This window comes from Hemiscyllium ocellatum, chromosome 2, assembly GCF_020745735.1.
Source record: "Hemiscyllium ocellatum isolate sHemOce1 chromosome 2, sHemOce1.pat.X.cur, whole genome shotgun sequence".
Taxonomy (NCBI): domain Eukaryota; kingdom Metazoa; phylum Chordata; class Chondrichthyes; order Orectolobiformes; family Hemiscylliidae; genus Hemiscyllium; species Hemiscyllium ocellatum.
Genome location: NC_083402.1, coordinates 65259794 through 65283263, shown reverse-complemented (window position 1 = coordinate 65283263; position 23470 = coordinate 65259794). Strand labels below are relative to the sequence as shown.

Sequence of the window (23470 nt, the reverse complement as noted above, 5' to 3'; positions counted from 1 at the left end):
GTGCATCAGTGATCTATCTTCTGATCTGAGCCAAAGATTAAGCAAATAAATGAGTTTGTACATCGAGGCCAGATGCAGGGAAGATTATTTGGCCCTCTTCCTGCTTTAACCAGTTTCTGCATGAATAAACTTCTGCCTGCCTGCATCCTGAGTCTTCAGTCTCTACCAGGGAAAATCACTCCTACAAACTCCCACGTTCCGTTGCCTCCCCGCCAGTCGTCCTGTAAACGACAGTTGGTCAGCAGGAGGCAGTGGTCAGAGAAGACGACCAGCTTGACAATGGTTGATCTTAAGGTGGGTAACTGGAACTTGTTGTCAGGAAAAACAATGTAATCGCCAAGGCTCTGTCCAGAGTTTAAAGGAAGTTGGAGGAGAAAATGGAAACGTTCAATTATCATAACTCTGAAAGGGTTAAATCCAGCTAATTTTGCTTGCTGCGTATGCCTGGTTTTGCAAGCTGACATAGACTTCAGGTTGATTGATGTCTCTGCCTGTCTTTTCTGCCATTTGGTTTTTTTTTCTCCTTTGCTTTTACCATACTTTCCCTGATTCCTTGTTTCCAGGCCCCTTGTCATCAGGACAGATTGCCCATGCATCAGCTTCAACCCCACTAAGTCAAGATATCCAAACCAAGGACAGCAGGTTCGACAGAGGTGTGCTGTTTTACTGTGGACTGTTGTTGTGAAACCTAAATTGTTTCACACTGCCGTTAACTAGAGATCAGACTATATCCTTGAAAGAGAGAAGCTGGCATTCTCTTCAAGGAAGATAGTTTTAGAGTCATAGAGATGTATAGCAAAGAAACAGACCCTTTGATCCAACTCTTCCATGCCAACCAGATATCCCAAACCAATCTAGTCCCACCTGTCAATACCCGGCCCATATCCCTCCAAACCCTTCCTTTTCATATACCCATCCAGATGCCTTTTAAATACTGCAATTGTACTAGCCTCCACCACTTCCCCTGGCAGCTCTTTCTATACATGTACCACCCTCTGCGTGAAAAATGTGCCCCTTAGGTCTCTTTTATATCTCACCTTAAACCTATGCCCTCTAGTTCTGGACTCCCCGACCCCATGGAAAAGACTGTGTCTATCTATTTATCCTATCCATGTCGCTCATGATTTTATAAGCCTCTATAAGGTCACCCCTCAGCCTTCGACGCTCCAGGGAAAAACAGCCCCAACTTATTCAACCTCGCCCTATAGCTCAAATCCTCCAACATCCTTGTAAATCTTTTCTGAACCCTTACAAGTTTCACAACATCTTTCTGATAGGAAGGAGACCAGAATTGCATGCAATATTCCAACAATGGCCTAACCAATGTCCTATACAGCTGTAACTTGATCTCCCAACTCCTGTACTCAATACTCTGACCAATAAAGGAAAGCATGTCAAACCCCGTCTTCACTATCCTATCCACTTGCGACTTCACTTTCAAGGAGCTATGAACCTGCATTCCAATGTCTCTCTGTTCAGCAACACTCCCTAGGACCTTACCATTTAGTGTATACATCCTGCTAAGATTTGCTTTCCCAAAATGCAGCACCTCACATTCATCTAAATTAAACTCCATCTGCCACGTCTCAGCCCAGTGGCCCATCAGATTAAGATCCTGTTGTACACTGAGGTAACCTTCTTCACTGTCCACTACATCTCCAATTTTGGTGTGTTCTGCAAATTTACTAACTATACCTCTTATGCTCACATCCAAATCATTTGTATAAATGACGAAACGTAGTGGACCCAGCATCAATCCTTGTGGCACTCCACTGGTCACAGGCCTCCAATCTGAAAAACAACCCTCCACCATCACCCTCTGTCTTCTACCTTTGAGCCAGTTCCGTATCCAAATGGCTAGTTCTCCCTGTATTCCGTGAGATCTAACCTTGCAACAGTCTCCCATGGGGAACCTTGTCTAACGCCTTACTGAAGTCTATTTTGATCATGTCTATCGCTCTGCCCTCATCAATCCTCTTTGCTACTTCTTCAAAAATCTCAATCAAGTTTGTGAGACATGATTTCCCATGCACAAAGCCATGCTGACTATCACTAATCAGTCCTTACTTTTCCAAATACACGTACACCCTGTCCGTCAGGATTCCCTACAACAACTTGCCCACCACTGATGTCAGGCTCACTGGTCTATAGTTCTCTCGCTTGTCCTTATCACCTTTCTTAAACAGTGGCACCACGTTAGCCAACCTCCAGTCTTTCAACACCTTACCTGTGACTATCGTTGATTCAAATTTATTGCAGTGTGGATTGAGCTAATATACAAGGTCTATCTTAGTTGTATCTGCCATTCAATATGTAATTTCTAGTTTATAATCAACCACAATTTGTTTACTTTTTTAATGTATCGTGATTCTGATTATGTGATTACTTAAAAGACTACTCAGCATTTTCTTTGTCTTCCCCCTTTGCAGTAAATGTTTATTTTAAAGAATAGAATCTTGTGGCTTGATGAAAGGACCACATACTTTTATTTTTCTTTATTTTGGATTATGGCACTATATCTGTATCCAGGGAATCTTATTGCCAGTGGCTCTATAATTTCTTCTCTCACTCTCTTCACTATGCTTAGATGCATCCCATCCTGGAGCCTTATTAACTTTCAGCAAAATCAGCTTATCCAATACTACCTCATCAATTTCAAGGTTTGTCAAAACTGTCTTCCTTGAAAGAATTTCAGTTCTCTCTTTCAATGATATAGTTGAAATCTCTAGTCACTGTGTCTCTCGGTACGTCACCATGTTCCAAGCAATATCTACCTTGTAGGTAAGGACAGATACAAAGTATTCATTTAACACCTCAGCTACGTCTCTTGCCTCTCTATATAAAGCTCCTGTTGGTCCCTTAAAGATGCCTTTTTCTCTTTTTGCCACTTTTTTACTCCTGATGTGCAGAGAGAAGATTTTGGGATTTCCCAGTATGTTAAGCTGGCAGTCTTTTTTAAAGATTGTCTTTTGCTTCTTGTATTTGCTTTTGCACCTCCCATCTGAAACTTATGTTGAATCTGTTTGTCAATTGTTATTGACCACATAACACCTGTCTTAAATACATTGTTTCTTTAACATAATTTCGGTCTCCTTTGTCATCCAGGGTCCTTCGGACATGCTTGCCCTCCCTTTCCCTTTAGAGGAAATATACCTTGAATGCACCTGAACCATCTCCACTTTGAAGGCAGCCCATTATTTAATTACTATTTATCGCACTAAATTTTGATTCTTGTATATCCTGCCCAGGTCTGTTCTTGTCCCATTGAAGTCTGGTCACCACCAACTCATTGGGATTTTTAGTCAGAATTGATGAATGCCATTTCTCATTGCCATGCTAAATCTGAGGATACAATGATCATTGACCCTTATGTTCTTCCATTATCACTTCATTAATTTAGCCAATCTCATTCCCAAGAACTAGGTTTAGCAAAGTCTCCTTTCTCATTGGACTTGATATGTACTGCTGTCAGAAATTGTCTTAAACACAGTAAAGAAATACTTATCCTTCACATTTTGTTTCAGTACCACAATCTCAATCCCAATGGACAACTAAAACCACTCCCCCCCTCCCCCTCCCCCCCCCACCCAGCACCCATTATAACTATTCTCTGATGTTTACACCTTGCTGTAATTTCCTCACAAATCTGTTGATCTGTATCCCTCCCAACAGTTAGTGAAGTACAGATTACACTAAGGGATTTAATTATTATATAATAAAGCAAAGAACTGTGAATGTTGAACATTCTGAAAGAAAATCAAAATGCCAATGAAATGCAGCAGGCCTGTAAAGAGTTAACATTTCATGTCCAGTTACTTTTCCTCAGAGCTTCAGATGTCTCAGTCCAGTGACCGAACTTGTGAGGGGTTACTTGACTCGAAACATGAACTTGGTTTTTCATTCGACATATGCTTGCCAGACCTGCTGAGTTCCTCCAGCATGTTTATTATTCTTGTTCCTTAGTCCTAATTAAAACAATCCTCTCTTTGAACCCTCTTGAATATTCTCTTTCTTCAGTATTCTAATGCTCTCCAAAATTAAAAGCACCACCGCTCCTCCTTTTTCTCCTTTCCTACCTTTACTATCGCCAGACCATAACAACACGACGGTTAGAGGAAGAGCGCCTCATCTTCCACCTGGGAACCCTCCAACCATAAGGGATGAACTCCGATTTCTCCAGTTTCCTCATTTCCCCTCCCCCCACCTTCTCTCAGTCAAATCCCTGGAACTCAGCACCACCTTCCTAACCTGCAATCTTCTTCCTGACCTCTCCGCCCCCCCACCCCACTCCAGCCTATCACCCTCACCTTGACCTCCTTCCACCTATCGCATCTCCAACGCCCCTCCTCCAAGTCCCTCCTCCCTACCTTTTATCTTAGGCTGCTGGATACACTTTCCTCATTCCTGAGGAAGGGCTTATGCACGAAACGTCGAATCTCCTGTTCCTTCGATGCTGCCTGACCTGCTGCGCTTTTCCAGTAACACATTTTTAAGCTACCTTTACTCAACACCTTGTAGTCAGCAATATTTAATTGCTAAACCTCCATTTTAATCCAGATCTTCATTATCATATTTCCACAAGACAATCTGTGCCTGTAACTCCTCAATCATATTAATTACACAAGCTACATTCTTATACATGTAGCGTAACCCTGATTTAGCCTTTAGTACTTTTTCCTTAGTCTGACATCACCTGTTAACTTACTATTCTCGCCCAGCATTTCGTGCACCCTGGTGTTACTTTCTAAACTTTATTCCTGACTCTCATAGCCCTGATGATTTAGTTAAAACTCTCACCAGTACAACCAAAGGTCCCACAAGAAACGTAGTCCATGCCCTGCTCAGGTGCAACCCGTCCAGTTTGTGCAGGTGTCACCTTCGCCAGTACTAGGCTTAGTGTCTGATGAAACCACACTGCTTTCGCTTGCACTATCTTTCCAGATTCATCTGTCCAAGCTTCCTATTTCTGTACTCACTTGCATAGGGCACCAAAATCAATCAGCAGATTACTACTTTTGCAGTCCTGATTGATAATATTCGACCTAGCTTCCTGAATTCCAGCTGCAGAATCACATTCCCTCCTGTCTACATAATTAGTACCATTGTAGACCACTACCCCTGGCTACTTGCCCTCACTTAGAAGAATATCTAACAGTTGTTCTGTGACACAGTTGACCATGAGCAATATGGCATCCTAGAATCTGTTTGATGATGACAAAAACATCTGTCTTCTCCTTATTGAAGAATCCACTGCTCTTTCACTCTTCTTCCTCCTCTACTGTACAGTTGGTTTACCCATGGTGCTACAGGTTGGTTTTTGTTGCACTCCACCAAAGATCCTTTACCATCACAAATACCCAGAAAGGAAAACCAGTGAGTGAAGAAGACCTTTTGGGATTCCTGCATTACCAGCCTATTTAGACTGCCTGGCGATCACCAACTCCCTAGCAGCCTTCTTGCCCCTACCACATGGAATCACCTTTCTCAATATGTGACCAGTCAGTTCTGGACTTGATGGATGCACCCTACTGAGTTAAGTAATGCTAGAGGTCTGATACTGGGAGCTCAATTCTGTGCAGCCAGTGATACTTCCTCATCATGTGCTCATCGAAGTCCAAGGAAGTACCCTTGAGAACCCATAAGTCGCAAGACAATCATTTCACTTGCTCAAGTTGTCCTGTTGTGCCTTAAACTTAAACATTTGCCATTATTTTAACTTTAGTTGCTTTTGCTTACCCGAATTTACTTGAACTGTGCTTGTATTATTAAATATAAACTGGGATGCAGACAATAGAAATTCTACACTCTTACTGACAAATCAATTCCCTTTCTTTGTGCCAATAAGTTCATTTTCCCTATGCTAGTATAGCAATGTGCTGTTTTTCAAAATTTTTAAGAGTTGAACCATTATCCCGAACAGTACCTGGTTAACAACCAATTAACATAATATTTTTCTGGTGATATTACTCTTGGACTTGGGCAGCACAGGAAGGATGCTGCCTCATTGGTTTGACTCTTTCTAATACTAAACTAGACACAGTCTAAAAATTATATAATTTGCATATCACCATTCATTAAATTCAAAATTTGTAATGACCAGTGGTGTAGTAGGATCCTTTCAATCTTGGTCACAAGAGAAGCATAAACACTAACCTCTGTAATGTAGGATTGAGCAAAGAAATCTCATATTCTGAAATACTGGGCCAAACTTCTGGACTTTTTAAATAACTTTTAAAAGTAAAAGAACAAGGTTGGCAGCTGGGCGATGTTGTGGGAAAATGACCCAGACACAAAGATAGTTGCTTGGAACCATCGTTCTGCCCGAAAATCCAATTCACACATTCTCTCGAAAAGATCAATCAACTAGGTCCAAACCCCAGCCAATCCAGACTGAATGGAGCCTTGGCAGATCAACTTCAATCAAAAATGCATGCACAAAGGTACCAGACATTACACTTAATCAAAATACACTTACACCTACTCTTAACTATCAATAAGCCAATTGACCTTAAAAGTGAACACCAGAAAAACAATGGCAACACAGATTTGAGAGGAAATAACAGGACACAGAGTCTGTAGAACTTCTAGCCCTGATCTGGGAAAAGGTTAAAAATCATACAACACAATTTTGTAGTGCACCAGGTTATTTGTAAGTACAAACTTTTGGAAAGCTGCTCCTTTGTCAGGTAGCTAATGGGGCAGGATCAGAGGACACAGAATTTAAAGTAAAAGATCAAAGTGTCAACAGATGCAACATATTGAACAAACCTAGATTGCTGTTAGGTCTGGAGGAGAAAGTGAGGTCTGCAGCTGCTGGAAATCAGAGTCGAGAGAAAAGCACAGCAGGCCAGGCAGCATCTGAGGAGCAGAAGAATTGACGTTTTGGGCAGACCTTCACCAGAATGAAGGAGCCTGTTCCAAACTAAGAGAACCGTTGACAAGAACCTCAGCAACTGGAAACATTTTAAAACTGTTGTCCTCAGTTGTGAGCTGAAACTCCTGAGAACCCAAAGTTTCCAAACCTAGCAGGAAGGGGAAGGCGGGTGGTGACAGTGCAGGGACCGCAAGGGTTAGAAGCCTGAAGAAAGTGTCTCTGATTAAAACTGCAATTTAGCTTCGAATAGTGCTTTAACATGTTTAATTTGATAGTGTATTTAATTATTGTCCTCTATATAATTGTGTCAATCTTATTCTTGTATTGCATTTGGCTTTTTTAAAAACTTCTGGTATTAGACTTACCTTTTGTAGTTAAATAAATGCAGAAATTCTTTTGCCTTGAACCATCTGTCTACTGCCTTCTTCATTTTACATTCCCTAAATAAGTCCAGTGTCAGAACCAGGGATCTGGGGGTGATTTGAGCCACCTAAAAATCTGGAAATTACTGATTACAAACCAGAAACCCTACAGTAGTCAAGATGAGGAGTCCTGAAGGGTGTGGTGCCTACCTGCTGCCAGGGTTAGAAGACCCACTGGGCAAGGAGAGGAACTTGGCAGTGGGAACAGAAAGATCCAATTATCACTGCTCATATAGATACCAAGGACAGAAGAAGGACTAAGAATATAAACTGCTGAGGGGTCTGAGCAGCTAAGAACTCAATTAATAAGAGTATTCAAAAGAAAGGAGACCTGTCAGCTAAACACCTAACATTGATCATTGGAAAATGCTAGAATCTATCATTGAGTAGTTAAATATGATCGTAATGCCACCCTGGATTATGTTCCAAAATTCTAGATTGAAATTCTACTTTGGCAAATTATGAAATCTGAATTTCATAGAAATCTAGAATAAAAAGTTGACACCCATGTAACTTAAAAGTCAATCTGGTTCACTAATGTCCTTTAGCAATAAAATCTGCAACCTTAGCTGGTCAGAGTTGCTTTTACTACAGCACTGTGGTTGATTCTAACTGTCCTCAAGGCAATTCAGGATGGGCAATAAATGCTGGCCTAGTCAGTGGCATATCGCTTGAACAAAGTAATTTTTTTAAAGTATAATTTCACAATAATTAAATACAATCAGGCAGGAATGAGACGGTTTTGTTTGAGCAAAGGCATGTTTGAAAAATTTATCAGGATACTTTGAAAATATAACAAGCATGGCACATAAAAGGAAGTGAGCAGATGTACTGTATTTGGATGTCCAAAGGCCTTCCGTAAGGTGCCGCATGAAAATTACTGCGCCAGTTTAGACATCCCTGTGTTGAAGGTGATGCTGAGCCAATCCATGATTCACACTAACATAACATGAAACAGCATGTAAGGATTAATGGATCATTTTCAGATTGTCAAATGGAACTACAGAAGTGCCACAGGGATCAGAGTCATGACCTTGATTGTATACACTCAAACTCAATGACCTGAGTGAAGGGACAGATTGCATCGTAGCGAAAAGTGCTGACAATACAAAGGCTGGTCGGAAAGCCAGGTTTGAAAAGGATACAAAGAGTGTGCAAAGGGATACAGATAGGTTTAGTGAATAGGCAAGAAAATTAGCACAGAGTATAATGTGGGAAAATGTGAGGTTGGACATTTTGGCAGGAAGAACAGAAAAACATTTAAATGGAGGAAGTCTGCTGACTCATTCGGTACAGGGGCAATACATCAGACAAGGAATGCACTTTGTAAATATCAATAGTATTGAAATTGTATTGAAGCACCTCAGAGTTGCACACAGAGAAAAGTTCATTTCCTTTGCATTTTCTCAGTGCTTTCTCAATATTTGCCCTCAGGCTCTTAAGGAATGTAGGTTACAAATATTCAGATGTTTACAACTGTATTAAGGCTTCTCAGAGGAGAACTTGCAGGCAGGAAAGTGTCATTAAAGCCACAATCAAATCAGCAATGATCTCACTGAATGACAGAGGAGGCTCAATTGGCTGAATGGGCTACTCCTCTTCCTATTTCTTGTGATCACACCATACCCGAACCTCAGTAAGGAACAATTTGCAAGATTTCAGTGAGAGAGAGACTCACTGAAATCCTTGTAGAGGGAGGAAAAGAGCTTCTTCAAGGAAGGCAGGGCAGACGGGATGCATCTTTGCATGGCTTGGATGAGGAGTATAAATACTATTTATGTGCGGAACAAGTGCCCCTTTGTATTTAGAACACTTCTAAAACAACAGATTATTATACTTAATATTTAACTTGCATATGTTTACTTCTAAAATAGCAGCCATGCATAAAGTTCCACGCTTCATCAATATGCAAAGTTATTAATAGTGATATTGAAAGATAATGTATACAGTATACAAAGGCTCCAACAGTTGTAACAGTACTGTAACTGTTGCTCTAGCAGTAGCGAGTGTCATAATAGCAATCTACCAAATTGTGAGCTAAGACGACAGAAAGGTAGCTAACAAAAAAGATCATATCTATTAATTCCCTGCTTTACATTTGTATTTTAATCCATTGACAGTGTAAACGTCTGCACACACTGGACATGGAAAAATCACCTGAGGAGCAGTCAAGCTCAGGGAAAGTCTTCCCTGAGACAATGATTTTTTTTTCTTTATTCATCCAGGGGGTTAGAGGTAGTGGTGAACCCACCATCAAGTGGAAGTAACTGCTTCAGTTGAAATCAAAGACCATATTGACAGAATGAAGAAATTGCAAAATCATTGGATAAAACTTAAGATAAAATAATCTTTATCATATTTCAGTGAACATCCGAAAACAAGTTCTAGAAATTCTATTTGCCTCCAAAGTGAGAGTTGAGTGGCGATTAGAAAGATTGAGTCAAATACTGCACAACAAGTGTACCAATTAGTCTCTGACCTTAAATAGCAATTATTTAAATGAGGAAAAAGTTTCAAGAATTTTAAATAAGTCACATATTTATGAAACCTAGCCCTGCAGTTATTTAAAGACCACTATTTATATTATTTATAGAAGCCATGATTCTGGTAAAAATTACGCTTTTCAAATATTTTTCACTATTTCACTGACACTTTCAATGAGGCTAGAGAAAAACAGCAATTAAAATATCTAAGGTATCAGAACTAACACACAAACTCAGTATTTACCTCAGGTGTGATTCTAAAACTCTGTCCATTCGCTTATAGAAGGGTCGGGAGGTAAAATATCCACTCCAGTAGTGGTCATCTCTGTCTGCATAGGTAAAGAAGTCCCCACTCAAAATAGGAAACGGTGATGGTGCATTTCCTGATTCAGTAGTTTTATGGAGAGCATCAAAATAATCTGACAATGTTCCAAACTGGGCCTAGAAACAGAATATCAAACTACTAAATATTCAGTTATTGATGGCAATATTAGAAGTAAGCTCTCCTTCCTAAGTTTCACTACATAGATGAACTATTGCCCATTTCTTGAGTCACAAGTTCTGCTTTATCTTCTCAACTGATTAAATCTTAACATACAAGAAGCAGCTATGACATTGTCCCCTGAAACAATATATTTTATTTCACTGCATATCAGCTAACCACAGGGTAATTTATTTTTAAAGTTAAAAAGATGTTAAATAATCAAATATATTTTAGACACAGTAGCTCAGTGGTTAGCACTGCTGCCTCACAAGACCACGGATTGAGGTTCAATTTCAGCCTCAGCTGACTGTGTGGAGTTTGCACATTCTCTCTATGGTAGCGTGGGTTTCCTCCAGATGCTCCAGTTTCCTTCCACAGTCGAAAGATGTGCAGGTTAAGTGTATTGGCCATACGAAATTGTCCATAGAGTCCAAGAATGTGTAAATTAGGAAAATTAGCCACGAGAAATGAAACATTATACAGTAGAGGGGTGATTTTGGGTGGGATGGTCTTGAGAGTCGGTGTGGACTTGGGCCAAATGACCTGCTTCCACATTGGAGGGATTCTATTCAATAGAAAAACTGAAACATCACAAATGCTATAATGCACAACCATTAGTCATATCCATTTTGGAAAACAATTCCTCTAACTCACAAGAAATTTCAAGTAAGTAATCCATTTGGCATTTGCAGATGTTATACAGTTTTATGTAAACCAAGGCAAAAGTAAGAATCAACAATGAATTATGAAATTGCAGGTTTCGGTTCATTCATATGTAAATCCCAAAACTTCTTTTAAGTCACATTCTCGAGATAACTTAAGATTTTATATTAAAAAAGTGACATCTCAGTTCAGACAATGCATTAAAGGTGTGAGGTTAGAGTCTGTTTGTATCCCAACCTTGATTCAGACTGGTTCTATTTTCAAAGGAGGAATTTATAAAATGTTAAATTGATTGACTGCCTGCAGATCATATGCTTTTTGAGCAAAATAGATTGTATCGGCAAATACAATCCTGCAAATGCAAATTCACCCCATAGATTTATAGGTGTGTGTGCATGCATGCATGAGAGAGAGTGAGTATGAGTGTGCTTGCGTGTGTTCATACTTGGTAGTGTGTGCATGTGATGGAGTACATGGTAGAGTATGCATGTGATGGAGTATAAGCCTGTGAGACGGTGTGTTCATGGAGTGTGAATTTGGGGAGTGTGTGCACATATATGAAAGAGAGCATGTGTATGAGGGTCTGTGTGAGCGTAAGAGTATGTAAGAGTGTGTGTGTGTGTGTGTGTGTGTGTGTGTGTGTGTGTGTGTGTGTGTATATATATATATATATATATATATGCACACACATATATAAGAGTGGAGTGGGTTCACTTGTAGCGTGACATAACCCAAGGTCCCGGTTGAGGGAATCCTCATGGGTACTGAACTTAGTTATCAGCCTCTGCTCAGCCACTCTGCGTTGTTGCGTATCCCGATGTCTGCCTTGGAGGATGGTCACCCAAAGATCTGAAGCCTAACTCTAACCCTATCTTGCACACTCTCTGACAGGCGTACACTTGATCACATGCGCGCACGCACACACTCACACATGCACATTCTCATACTCTCTCTCTCTTATGCATGCACGCGTATAAGCAGGATTGTATTTGTAAATGCATTCTACTTTGCTCAAAAAGCACACAATTTACAAGCAGTTAATCAATGTAACATTTAATAAATTCCTTCTTTGGAAACAGAATCAGTCTGACTCAATATTGGGATACAGACACACTCTAACCTCACATCTTTAGTGCATTGTCTGAACTGAGATGTCACTTTTTTTTTTAAATAAAACCTTAAATTATCTCAGGAACGTGACATGAAAGAAGTTCTGGGATTTACATATTAATGAATCAAAACCTGTAACCCATTTGAAAAGATGAAAAACTTAACAGCAATCTAGGTTTGTTCAATATTTTGTTTCAGTTGAATGACACTGTGATCTTATGCTAAAAATTGTGTCTTAAGATTCTGCTGCGAAGCTCTTCCAAATAAATGTGTTGGACTATAAACTGGTATTGTGAGATTTTTAACTTTGTCCACCCCAGTCCAACATTGGCACCTCCACATCATAGTTAATTGCAACACACTGTTTGGTGTAATAAGCAATAGTCATCAGGTAAAAACTACTTTCTGAGTACTAGGAAAACTGGAACATTTTTGTATCCCAAAAGCATAATGTAATATTCCTATTGTGACAGAATGTTAGGAGAACATCATGCATATTATTCTTGAGTTGTATCAAATACATTAGCAGGAAATGTTAATTGCTTAGGAAAAGGCACCAAGGATCCAAAAGGTACATTTGCTGTCTGTTTCACTTGCAGTTACTCAAAACTTTTAATGCAACATAAAACTCAAGATTTCCGCTTCTCCTACTTTAAAAGACATAAAGGACTTGAAATGTTAAGTGCCTCTCTTGGCCTTGATACCACCAGATTGTTGAGTTTCTCCAACACTTTCCATTTTTATTCCAATTCTCTACATCATCAGTACTTTTATTTTAGCAATCCCCGGCTGGGTCTAATGATCTGGAACATCCGAGGCACAGGAGAATCAACGTTTCTGGCATAAGCCCTTCATTAAATTCCTCATATATCGATTCTCCTGCTCCTCAGATGCTGCCTGACCTGCTGCGTTTTTCCAGCACCACACTCTCAACTCTGATCTCCAGCATGTGCAGTCCTCACTTTCTCCTCCTCTAATAATCTGGAGACAGGAGATCAATCTCAACACAGAAGTTGGGGTGAGACAATCTGGCAGTTAAATAAAGATAAAATATATTTCATCACTGATTGTAGTATCATAAAAGGTACTGCAAATTGCCTTTTAAATTATTGGGTGTGATGATGGAAGAATACTGCCAGAGTGAACTGAGAAGTGGACAACATGTGAACCCCTTCGAGTTTGGGGGAGACAGGGGCAGTGTGAGCATGCAAAAACATAAAATTAAACAAAGATTGGGGAAGGGGACTGCTCGTATTGAATGGGATGTTGAAAGAGGGAGATGTGGAGATACAGAGGAACCTCAATGATCTGAATACCAAATTACCCAAAAATCGGATTATCCAAAGGAGATCTCGAAGTCCCGATAGAAACATTATATCAAAATCATGTTTCCAACAGTGATCACGTTTTTTGTTTACAGTGATTAAACATAGTCTCCAAATGACTGGCTGCCTGCCATTCTCTCTCGTCTGCTCCCCCCCCCACCCACACTTTCCCTTAAGTTCTACACAGGGGTGTACCCTAAACCCCCCCTTCCCCACATAATCTCTCCAACATTGTCCTGTACAGGGCAAAGGTGGAACCTGTCAAAAAGTAGCAGCAAAAAGTTGTGTGTGGGGCTGTGGCTGCACGTGTGTGCGCTATTTGGAGACTTCCCCCACAAAGACAGTAGTAGCATCAGCAGCAAAAGTCTTGTTATTGGTGTCCGGTCCAGCTGCCCCGGAGAGGGGCGGGTGTTTACGGGGATGGGAACGGGCGGGGGGAGGTGTTGATGGGGTTGGGGGTGGGGGCTGTATTGCACGGGTTTGGTGAGGGGGGGGGTGTCAGCATTGCACTGGGTTGGGAGCGGGGGACTGGTGGGCAGTGTTGCACTGGGTTGGGGGGCAGGAGGCAGGGTTGGACAGGGGCAGTGTTGCCTGGGGATAGGGGAGGGGGGCAGTATAGCACTGAGTTGGGGGACAGGGTTGGGTGCGGATAGGGCGGGTGTTGCATGGGGTTGAGAGCAGGGGGTGGGTTGGACACAGTTGGGGACAGGGGGGCCCTGAACGGGGAGCAGATTTTAAAAACTTCGAGCCCCAGAGGAATGGCATTTAATCAATGAAGCAAATAATCAATTATCCAAATGAAATAGTGTCCACCATCACTTTTGGATAATTGAGGTTCCCCTGTACATGGTTTTTATGTGAATTATGTAAAGCAGGAAGGTTGCATATTTGAGAGCTTAAGGTGTAGGAATCCCCAAGGGGCAGTGATCATAATATGCTAGAATTCACTGTACAGTTTGAGAGGGAGAAGCTGGAATCAGTTGCAACAATATTACAATTGAGTAAAGGTAATGGCAAAGACATGAGGGAGGAGCAGGTGTGATGATGATGCCACTTTATAAAGGTTATTTTGTTCTGGTGCTTCTGAGGAGAGGTTTTAAAGGCAGAAGAGTTGAAGTGGCTACGGGGGACTGCCTAAGTCAACAATCAAAGGGAACCTTTCGATTTTTTAAAAAAATATAGTTGTTATAATGGAAGGGGAGCGGTCAGTTCTCAAAGATCAAGCTTTCTAATTTTTTTAAAACTGCAGCAGTCAGAAGCTATTAGGGTTCCAGAAAAATTGGAGTTTCAGCTGTTACATTCTCTGAAGTATCTCCTGAATTAGAGAATTGCCTTAATAGTCTGTGTTTGAATTTATCTTTTTGTGTTTATAGGATATTCCTGATTAGATTAGATTAGATTAGATTACTTACAGTGTGGAAACAGGCCCTCGGCCCAACAAGTCCACACTGACCCTCCGAAGAGCAACCCACCCAGACCCATTTCTCTCTGACTAATGCACCTAACATTATGGGCAATTTAGCATGGCCAATTCACCTACTCTGCACATCTTTGGACTGTGGGAGGAAACTGGATCAACCGGAGGAAACCGGAGCACCCGGAGGAAACCCACGCAGACACAGGGAGAATGTGCAAACTCTACACAGACAGTTGCCTGAGGTGGGAATTGAACCCGGGTCTAACCACTGTGTCACCATGCCGCCCACTATATTGGAATAGTTAATTAGTAATAGGTACTGTAACTATTATAGTAAAAAATGAGGTCTGCAGATGCTGGAGATCACAGCTGCAAATGTGTTGCTGGTCAAAGCACAGCAGGCCAGGCAGCATCTCAGGAATAGGGAATTCGACGTTTCGAGCATAAGCCCTTCATCAGGAATTTGCAATTGTAACTATTATAGTCTGTTCTGCTATAACATGCTAATTCCATTCACGTGCGGCCCTGTATTGTAAGAAAATCACTGAACAGCTGTACCATTTAAATTAATAGGGCTGGAATCGCATTATGATCAATGCACACTTGAAAAGTTTGCACTTTAGAAACAGTGTCCCCAATTCATCAATCGCCTAACAGTGAATATCGTAACAATGAAATGCATCATAGCAGAATGACCTGTACTGGGTTAAGTTTTCCAATAGTTAAGCTACTCTAAATTCCCCTCTCTTTTGTTTATTTTTTAACTAGTGTTTAAATTAATTGTGTTTCGCCTGATATTGAGTGGTTCAAACTATTGTATCACATCTGAAACATGCACTACACATCTACCTCTAAAATAAGAAAAAGCTAGGGTCGAGGCTATCTTAAAATATTTTGAGGGGGTCTGGTCTGGTCCACAACAAGGCCAGAGTTGATTGGACAGGGAGCCTAGCAGGGAAAATAGTGGAATATTAATGCCAGGAGTTTCTACAGATAATCAGGAAGGCACATCAAAAAATTTCCAACCTCGTAGTCCAGGAACCCCGCACCACCCGACTCTACCTCGTTCCCACAACTCACAAGCCTGACCATCCCGGCCAACCCATTGTCTCAGCATGCTCCTGCCCCACCGAACTCATCTCCACCTACTTCGATACTGTCCTCTCCTCCCAGTCCATGAACTCCGCACAAACGTTCGAGACACCATCCATGCCTTCCACCTCCTCCAAGACTTCCGTTTCCCCGGCCCCAACGCCTCATCTTCACCATGGACATCCAATCCCTCTACACCTCCATCGCCATGACCAGGACTCCAAGCCCTCCGATTCTTCCTCTTCCGCCATGTTGACCATCCCTAATCAGTCCTTGCCTTTCCAAATACATGTACATCCTGTCCCTCAGGATTCCCTCCAACAACTTGCCCACCACTGAGGTCAGGCTCACCGGTCTACAGTTCTCTGGCTTGTCTTTACCGCCCTTCTTAAACAGTGGCATCATATTTGCCAACCTCCAGTCTTCTGGCACCTCACCTGTGACTATCAATGATACTAATATCTCAGCAAGAGGCCCAGCAATCATTTCTCTAGCTTTCCGCAGAGTTCTCGGGTACACCTGATCAGGTCCTGGGGATTTATACACCTTTAACCATTTCAAGACATCCAGCACTTCCTCCTCTGTAATATGGACACTTTGCAAGATGTCACCATCTATTTCCCTCCAGTTTATATCTTCCATATCCTTTTCCACAGTAAATACTAAATGAATATTTTGCATCAGTATCTCCCCCATGTTCCGTGGCTCAACACAAAGGCCGCCTTGCTGATCTTTGAGGGGCCCTATTCTCTCCCTAATTACCCTTTTGTCCTTCATATATTTGTAAAAGCCCTTTGGATTCTCCTTAATTCTATTTGCCAACGCTATCTCGTGTCCCCTTTTTGCCCTCCTGATTTCCCTCTTAAGTATACTCCTACTTCCTTTATACTCTTCTAAGGATTCATTCGATCTATCCTGTCTATACCTGACATATGCTTCCTTCTTTTTCTTAACCTTCAATTTCTTTCGTCAACAGTACCTACTAGCCTTCCCTTTCACCCTGACAGAAATATACTTTCTCTAGGTTCCTGTTATCTCATTTTGTTATCTTGTTATCCCATCTCAAATGGGCTTCCCATTTTCCAGCCGTCCCTTTACCTGTGAACATCTGCCTTCAATCAGCATTCAAAAGTTCTTGCCTAATACCGTCAAAATTGGCCTTTCTCCCATTTAGAACTTCAACTTTTAGATCTGGTCTATCCTTTTCTATCACAATTTTAAAATGAATAGAATTACGGTCGCTAGCCCCAAACTGTTTCCCCCACTGACACCTCAGTCACCTGCCCTGCCTTATTTCCCAAGAGTAGGTCACATTTTGCACCATTCTAGTAGGTACATCCACATACTGAATCAGAAAATTGTCTTGTACGGACTTAAAAAATTCCTCTCCATCGAAACCTTTAAAACTATGGCAGTCCCAATCGATATTTGGAAAGTTAAAATCCCCGACCATAACTACCCCATTATTCTTACAGATACCTGAGATCTCCTTACAAGTTTGTTTCTCAATTTCCCTCTGACTATTAGAGGGTCTATAATACAATCCCAATAAGATGATCATCCCTTTCTTATTTTGCAGTTCCACCCAAATAACTTCCCTGGATGTATTTCTGGGAGTATCCTCCCTCAGTACAGCTATAATACTATCCCTTATCAAAAATGCCACTCCCCCTCCTCTCTTGCCTCCCTTTCTATCCTTCCTGTAGCATTTGTATCCTGCCCATCCCTGACCCATGTTTCTGTAATTGCTATGATACCCCAGTCCCATGTCCCTAACCATGCCCTGAGTTCATCTGCCTTCCTTGTTAGGTCTCTTGCATTGAAATAAATGAAGTTTAATTTATTAGTCCTACCTTGTCCCTGCCTGCTCTGACTGTTTGATTCAATTCTGTTCTCAAGTATACCTGTCTCAGATTGATCTCTTTCCTCACTATCTCCCTGGGTCCGTCCGTCTGTCCGTTTCCCCCCCCCCACGAGCACAATTGATCTCTTGGAAACCAACATACTCCTCATTGCATTAGAGCCAGTGTCAATACCAGAAACTTGGCTGTTCGTGCTACATTCCCCTGGGAATCCATCACCCCCTACATTTTCCAAAACACATACCTGTTTGAAATGCTTATATCCACAAAAGACTCCTGCCCAAGGTGCCGACCTCTCTTGCCCTTCCTGGAGTTAACCCATCTATGTGACTGTATCTGAGACTTTCCCCCTTCCTATAACTGCCATCCATCACATACTGTTGATGTTGCACATTCCTCATTGCTTCTAACGGTCTCTCCAACCGATCCACTTGATCTGATAAGATTTGCAGCCAACAGCATTTATGGCAGATATAAGTTTACAAGTTTGTTTCTCAATTTCCCTCTGACTATTAGAGGGTCTATAATACAATCCCAATAAGATGACCATCACTTTCTTATTTTGCAGTTCCACCCAAATAACTTCCCTGGATGTATTTCTGAGAAGTGGGCGGCACGGTGGCACAGTGGTTAGCACTGCTGCCTCACAGCGCCCGAGACCCAGGTTCAATTCCCGACTCAGACGACAGACTGTGTGGAGTTTGCATGTTCTCCCCGTGTCTGTGTGGGTTTCCTCCGGGTGCTCCAGTTTCCTCCCACAGTCCAAAGATGTGCGGGTCAGGTGAATTGGCCATGCTAAATTGCCCGTAGTGTTAGGTAAGGTGTAAATGTAGGGGTATGGTGGGTTGTGCTTCGGCGGGTCGGTGTGGACTTGTTGGGCCGAAGGGCCTGTTTCCACACTGTAAGTCTAATCTAAGTCTAATCTAATTAATCTAATAATCCGCGGTAACCCTTAAACTCTCGATAAACTCCTACGTCTGACAAGAAGTACATATCACTGCAAAGGCCATTTTTGCCCCTTCACAATCTACAGACCCAGAAAATAACACTGTCTTATTCCTCTACAAAACACTGCGCCCGGTTAAATTTATAGCTATGGTTTATATTTTAAGTTTAATCAATAGACTTATCTCCAAAAACATATAATCAAGAAAGAACCCACTACACTCACTAATACAGCCTTTATCTGAACAGACGTAAAACAACAATTAACTTCTCTGCTTCTGTGTTGTGAACTTCACCCAAACCAGTTCCTCCAAGATTAGTTGTGAAATTCACTGTCTGTTAATTTTCCCAGATGCACTCTGATGTCCAGCGACACATAAATTCAAAAACAGCAAAGGCAGTAACTGGGCAGGTTCTCTCTCTCTCTCTCTCCTGCACACCATGTGTTTCCTTTGTCTGCTCTTCTCCCTTTTAAAACTGCTGTTGTTTTGACTTTTTTTTCCCAAAGTTCCAAAACAATGCAACAGTAATTGCTGCTCCTGGAATTCAAGGAAATCACCTCCAGCACCTAAAATACCTCAAAAAAGGGAGCAGCTCTTACAGCCAGACATTTTCCCCATCCTCGATCTTGGATTAGGCTAGGATAGTGGGCAAACAGTGGCAAATGGAATGCAACGTGGGAAAGTGCAAGGTTATGCACTTTTGTAGGAAGAATACAGGCATAGACTGTTTTCAAAACAGAGAAAGACTTCGGAAATCTGAAGAACAAAGGGGCTTGGAGTCCTATGTCAGGACTCTCTTAAGATGAACATGCAGGCTAAGTTTGCAATTAGAATGGCAAATGCAATGTTTGCATTCATTTCAAGAGGACTAGAAAATATAATCAGAGATGTACAGCTAAGACTCTGGTCAGACCACATACGGAATATAATGAGCAGTTTTGGGTTCTGTATCTAAGGAAAGGTTCTGCTGGCACTAGAGGAGCCCAGAAGAGGTTCACAAGAATAACCACAGGGATCAGCTATCTCAGTGTTTAGCACTGCTGCATCCAGCACCAAAGACCTAGGCTCAATTCCAGTCTCAGGTGACTATCTGTGTGGAATTTGCACACATATCCAAGTGTCTGCTTTTTCCCCAGATTACATAATTGTTAGGTAGACAGAATGTTAAACAGTTATGGCTCAAATTTCCTGATAGCCAAAAAATTGTTTCTAAAATATAGATGGGAGTTGCACACACAGAATCCCCACAAAATTCCGAACGTGGCAGATTCGGAAGGAATAAAAAAGTCCAGGACAAAATGCATTTCTTAAAATTAGTAGCATCACACTGGGTTTGTTGACCTTGGAGTAGAACTGCTGAGGGGGTGAGAGGATCTGATTTGAGGTGTACAAAATATGCAAATCTCTTCCCTCTGGCTATCCCCGTGTCTGCGTGGGTTTCCTCCGGGTGCTCCGGTTTCCTCCCACAGTCACAAAGATGTGCAGGTCAGGTGAATTGGCCATGCTAAATTGCCCATAGTGTTAGGTGAAGGGGTATGGGTGGGTTGCTCTTCGACGGGTCGGTGTGGACTTGTTGGGCCGAAGGGCCTTTTTCCACACTGTAAGTAATGTAATAACACGTAATGTAATATGTCTAAGGCCAGATGGCATAGGTTTAAGGAGTAAATGGTTCAGGTGGGATATGGACAAGGTCTTCTTCACCCAGAGGGTGGGGGATATATGGTATGCGCTGCCTGAGTGGTAGTGCAGGCAGATCCTTTAGCAATATTTAAGAAGCATCTGGATCAGTACTTAAAGTTTCTGGGCACAGTAGGTTATGGAGTGACCAAGAGCAGGTAAACAAGATTAGTGTAGACTGGTGTTTGTTGGTAGGCGTAGACATGGCAGGCTGAAGGGCCTGTTTCAATACTGTATGACTCCATAACTTTATCTTTTTGGCTTCTGTCTTTCTCTACTTTGTTTAGCACTTTACCTATTCAGGTTATTCTGTACTTTGTGGAGTACTTTTGACCTAAAAAGTAAACATTAAATGTTTACAAATTGTCTTTGTTCAGGTTTTGATGCCAAATAGATAGCAGATGTGCCAATGTGTAGTTTATTACTTTGGAAATATGTTCATTAATCAGTAGTTTTTCCACTGTTCAAAGCCAAAGTGATATTGGTGAATGCTAACCAAATACTTTTTATATCTGTACATTGCTGAATATTACACCTCCAGGAGAAATGAAGTTGATTTCCTTTGGTAGTGTTCATCCTTTCAGTTTGCGAACATCAATATCATTTGTTCCAACCACCATGGCATTTACATTTTTTCAAACAAATGTTAGTTAAATTTAACATAAATTTGTTTTGCATGCCAAAATAAGTATATCAAGAGGCCTAGGTATATTTCAGAAACAATTTTCTGGCTATCAAGAAATCTGGGCCATAACTCCTCAACATTCTCTCTTTCGCTGAATAAGCTGACTAGTGGTGAACCTAGCAGTCTACACTAATCTTGTTTACCTGAACTTGGTCATTTGATGACCTACTGTGCCCAGGGATTTTAAGTACTGATCTAGATGCTACTTGAATGTTGCTAAAGGATCTGCCTGCACCACAGTTAGGCAGTTCATGCCATATATCTGCCACCCTTTGGGTGAAGAAAATCTTGTTCATATCTCCTCTGAACCATTTACTCCTTATCTTAAACAGATGTCATCTGGTCTTAGACATGTCTGCCAGAGGGAAGAGATTCTCAATTTTGTACACCTCAAATCAGATTAGCCCCCACACCCTTAGCAGTTCTGCTCCAAGGAAAACAAACCCACTGTAATGCTACTATGGCTTAAAGAGGTGTATTTTGTCCTGGATTTTTTTTTATTCCTTCTGAATATACTATGTTCGGAATTCTGCAGAGTCCCCATGTGAAACTCCCATCTATATTTCAGAAACAATTTTCTGGCTAACAGAATTAAAAAAAAATCTTATTGTAGGGAATTACAGCTTATCCAGGAGCATATGTCAGAGATCAATCTGATGACAGAGGCAGTAAAGGAATGAGTCAAAAGCAATTTTCAATTGAAGAAGCTATCCATCAAAATTCCTGCACATGTCAAGCAAGTCAGTCCCTTTAAGTCATGTACAGGGCCATCTAAGAATGCAAAAAGACTGCAAGAGGATTAATCAAAGAGCTCAGACTAATGGCACTGCCTGGAAGCAGCAACCACAATAGGATTGAATATCATGTCCTGCTTGAAAGGGAAAAGATTGGTTTTAAGACAACATTTTAACCTAAATAAAGGCAATGGTGTGGACGCAATGTGAACTAGCTGAAGTGAACTGGCATACTTGGTAAAGGGGCACATCAATAGGGACACATGGCAGACATTTATGGAGATTTCAGAATATTCAAAATGAATATATTCCTACTATGAAGAAAAAAACTTGGAAAAGGACAGGACAGGGTAATATCCACGGTTAACTGAAGAAGTTATAGAAAGGATCAAATTTTGGGGAAAAAGCATATGACTGTGCAAAGATAGGTGGCAGGTTAGATATTTGGTCAGCATATAAAGAATGACAAAACATGATAAACGGTTTTCAGGAGGAAGTAATTAACTTATGAGAGGAAGCTAGCTGGAAATGTTAAAATTGATAACAAGTCAACAAGACTTTAGAACAGAAAGTAGTAAATAATGGGAATGTTGGGTCTTGAGAGAGTGAGAATGTAAGTAGTTAACAGTAGAAAATAAATAAACAAATATTTTGCTTCTGTCTTTCTAAACGATTCCTGTAATAGCTGTAAATCAGGAGGCAAAAGAGAAAAAATTAACTTAGTCACGTGGGAAGCAGTACTCTGCAAACTGATGGAACCGTGGGCTGACAAATCTCTGGGACCAGGCGAACTTCATCCTCGGGATTTAGAGGAGACTAACAAGATAACAGACATATTGGTGTCCATTTTCTTTTGATTCGGGGCAAGGTTCCGTTGGAAAATAGCAAACACATTCCCAGTATTCAAGAAGGGAGAGAAGCAGAAAATAGGCAATTATAGGCCAGTTAATTTGATGCCCATTTAAAGAGGTTCTAATAGTACACTTAGAAAATGGAGAAATTGGCATGATTTTCTCAAAGGGAATTCATATTTAACCAACTTATGGGATTTATTTGAAGTAGTAATATGCATTGTAGATAAGAGAGAACTTATAGACATATTGCACTTACACTTCCAAAAGGCATTTGATAAAGGGCTGCAAAAAGATTATTGTGGAAAATAAAAGCTCAAGCTATAGCGGTAATATACTGGCATTGATAAGAAGATTGACTGGCTGGGCAGAAAGCAGTGTGTCCAGTCTTTGTCTGGTTGGCATGATGTGATGAGAATAATCCCATTGTGGTGGGGCCTCAACTACTCACCATTGATAATAACAGAGAAACTAATGCATTGTAGCTAATTATACAGATGACACCAAAATTGGTAGGAAACTGTTATGAGGAAGGCATAAGGAGGTTGGCTAATGGGTATTAAGAGTATGGGTGAGTGTGCTAAAATGTGAAGTTGTTTACTTTGGCAGGAAAACTGAAAAAAAACATTAAATGGAGAATGACTGCATAGTGTGACATAGAATCATAAAGTACAGCACGGAAGTAGACCATTCAGTCCAATTCGTCCATGCTGACCAGATATCCTAAACTAATCTAGCCCCATTTACCAGCATTTGGCCCCTCTCCCTCTAAACCCTTCCTATTCATATACCCATCCAGACGACTCTTAAGTCTTGTAATTGTACCAGCCTCAATCTATTCCTC

General features: G+C 41.1%; 1 protein-coding gene across 2 annotated transcripts in view; it reads right to left on the bottom strand.

Moving 5' to 3' along the window:
* man2a1 (mannosidase, alpha, class 2A, member 1) overlaps nucleotides 1-23470 on the bottom strand; it is a 219479-nt gene that overhangs the window by 119086 nt on the left and 76923 nt on the right. For both annotated transcript variants that reach the window (XM_060837296.1, XM_060837306.1), the window contains one exon: nucleotides 10024-10220. In XM_060837296.1, coding sequence (XP_060693279.1) covers nucleotides 10024-10220 — 197 coding nt within the window. The remainder of the gene's footprint in view (nucleotides 1-10023; nucleotides 10221-23470) is intronic.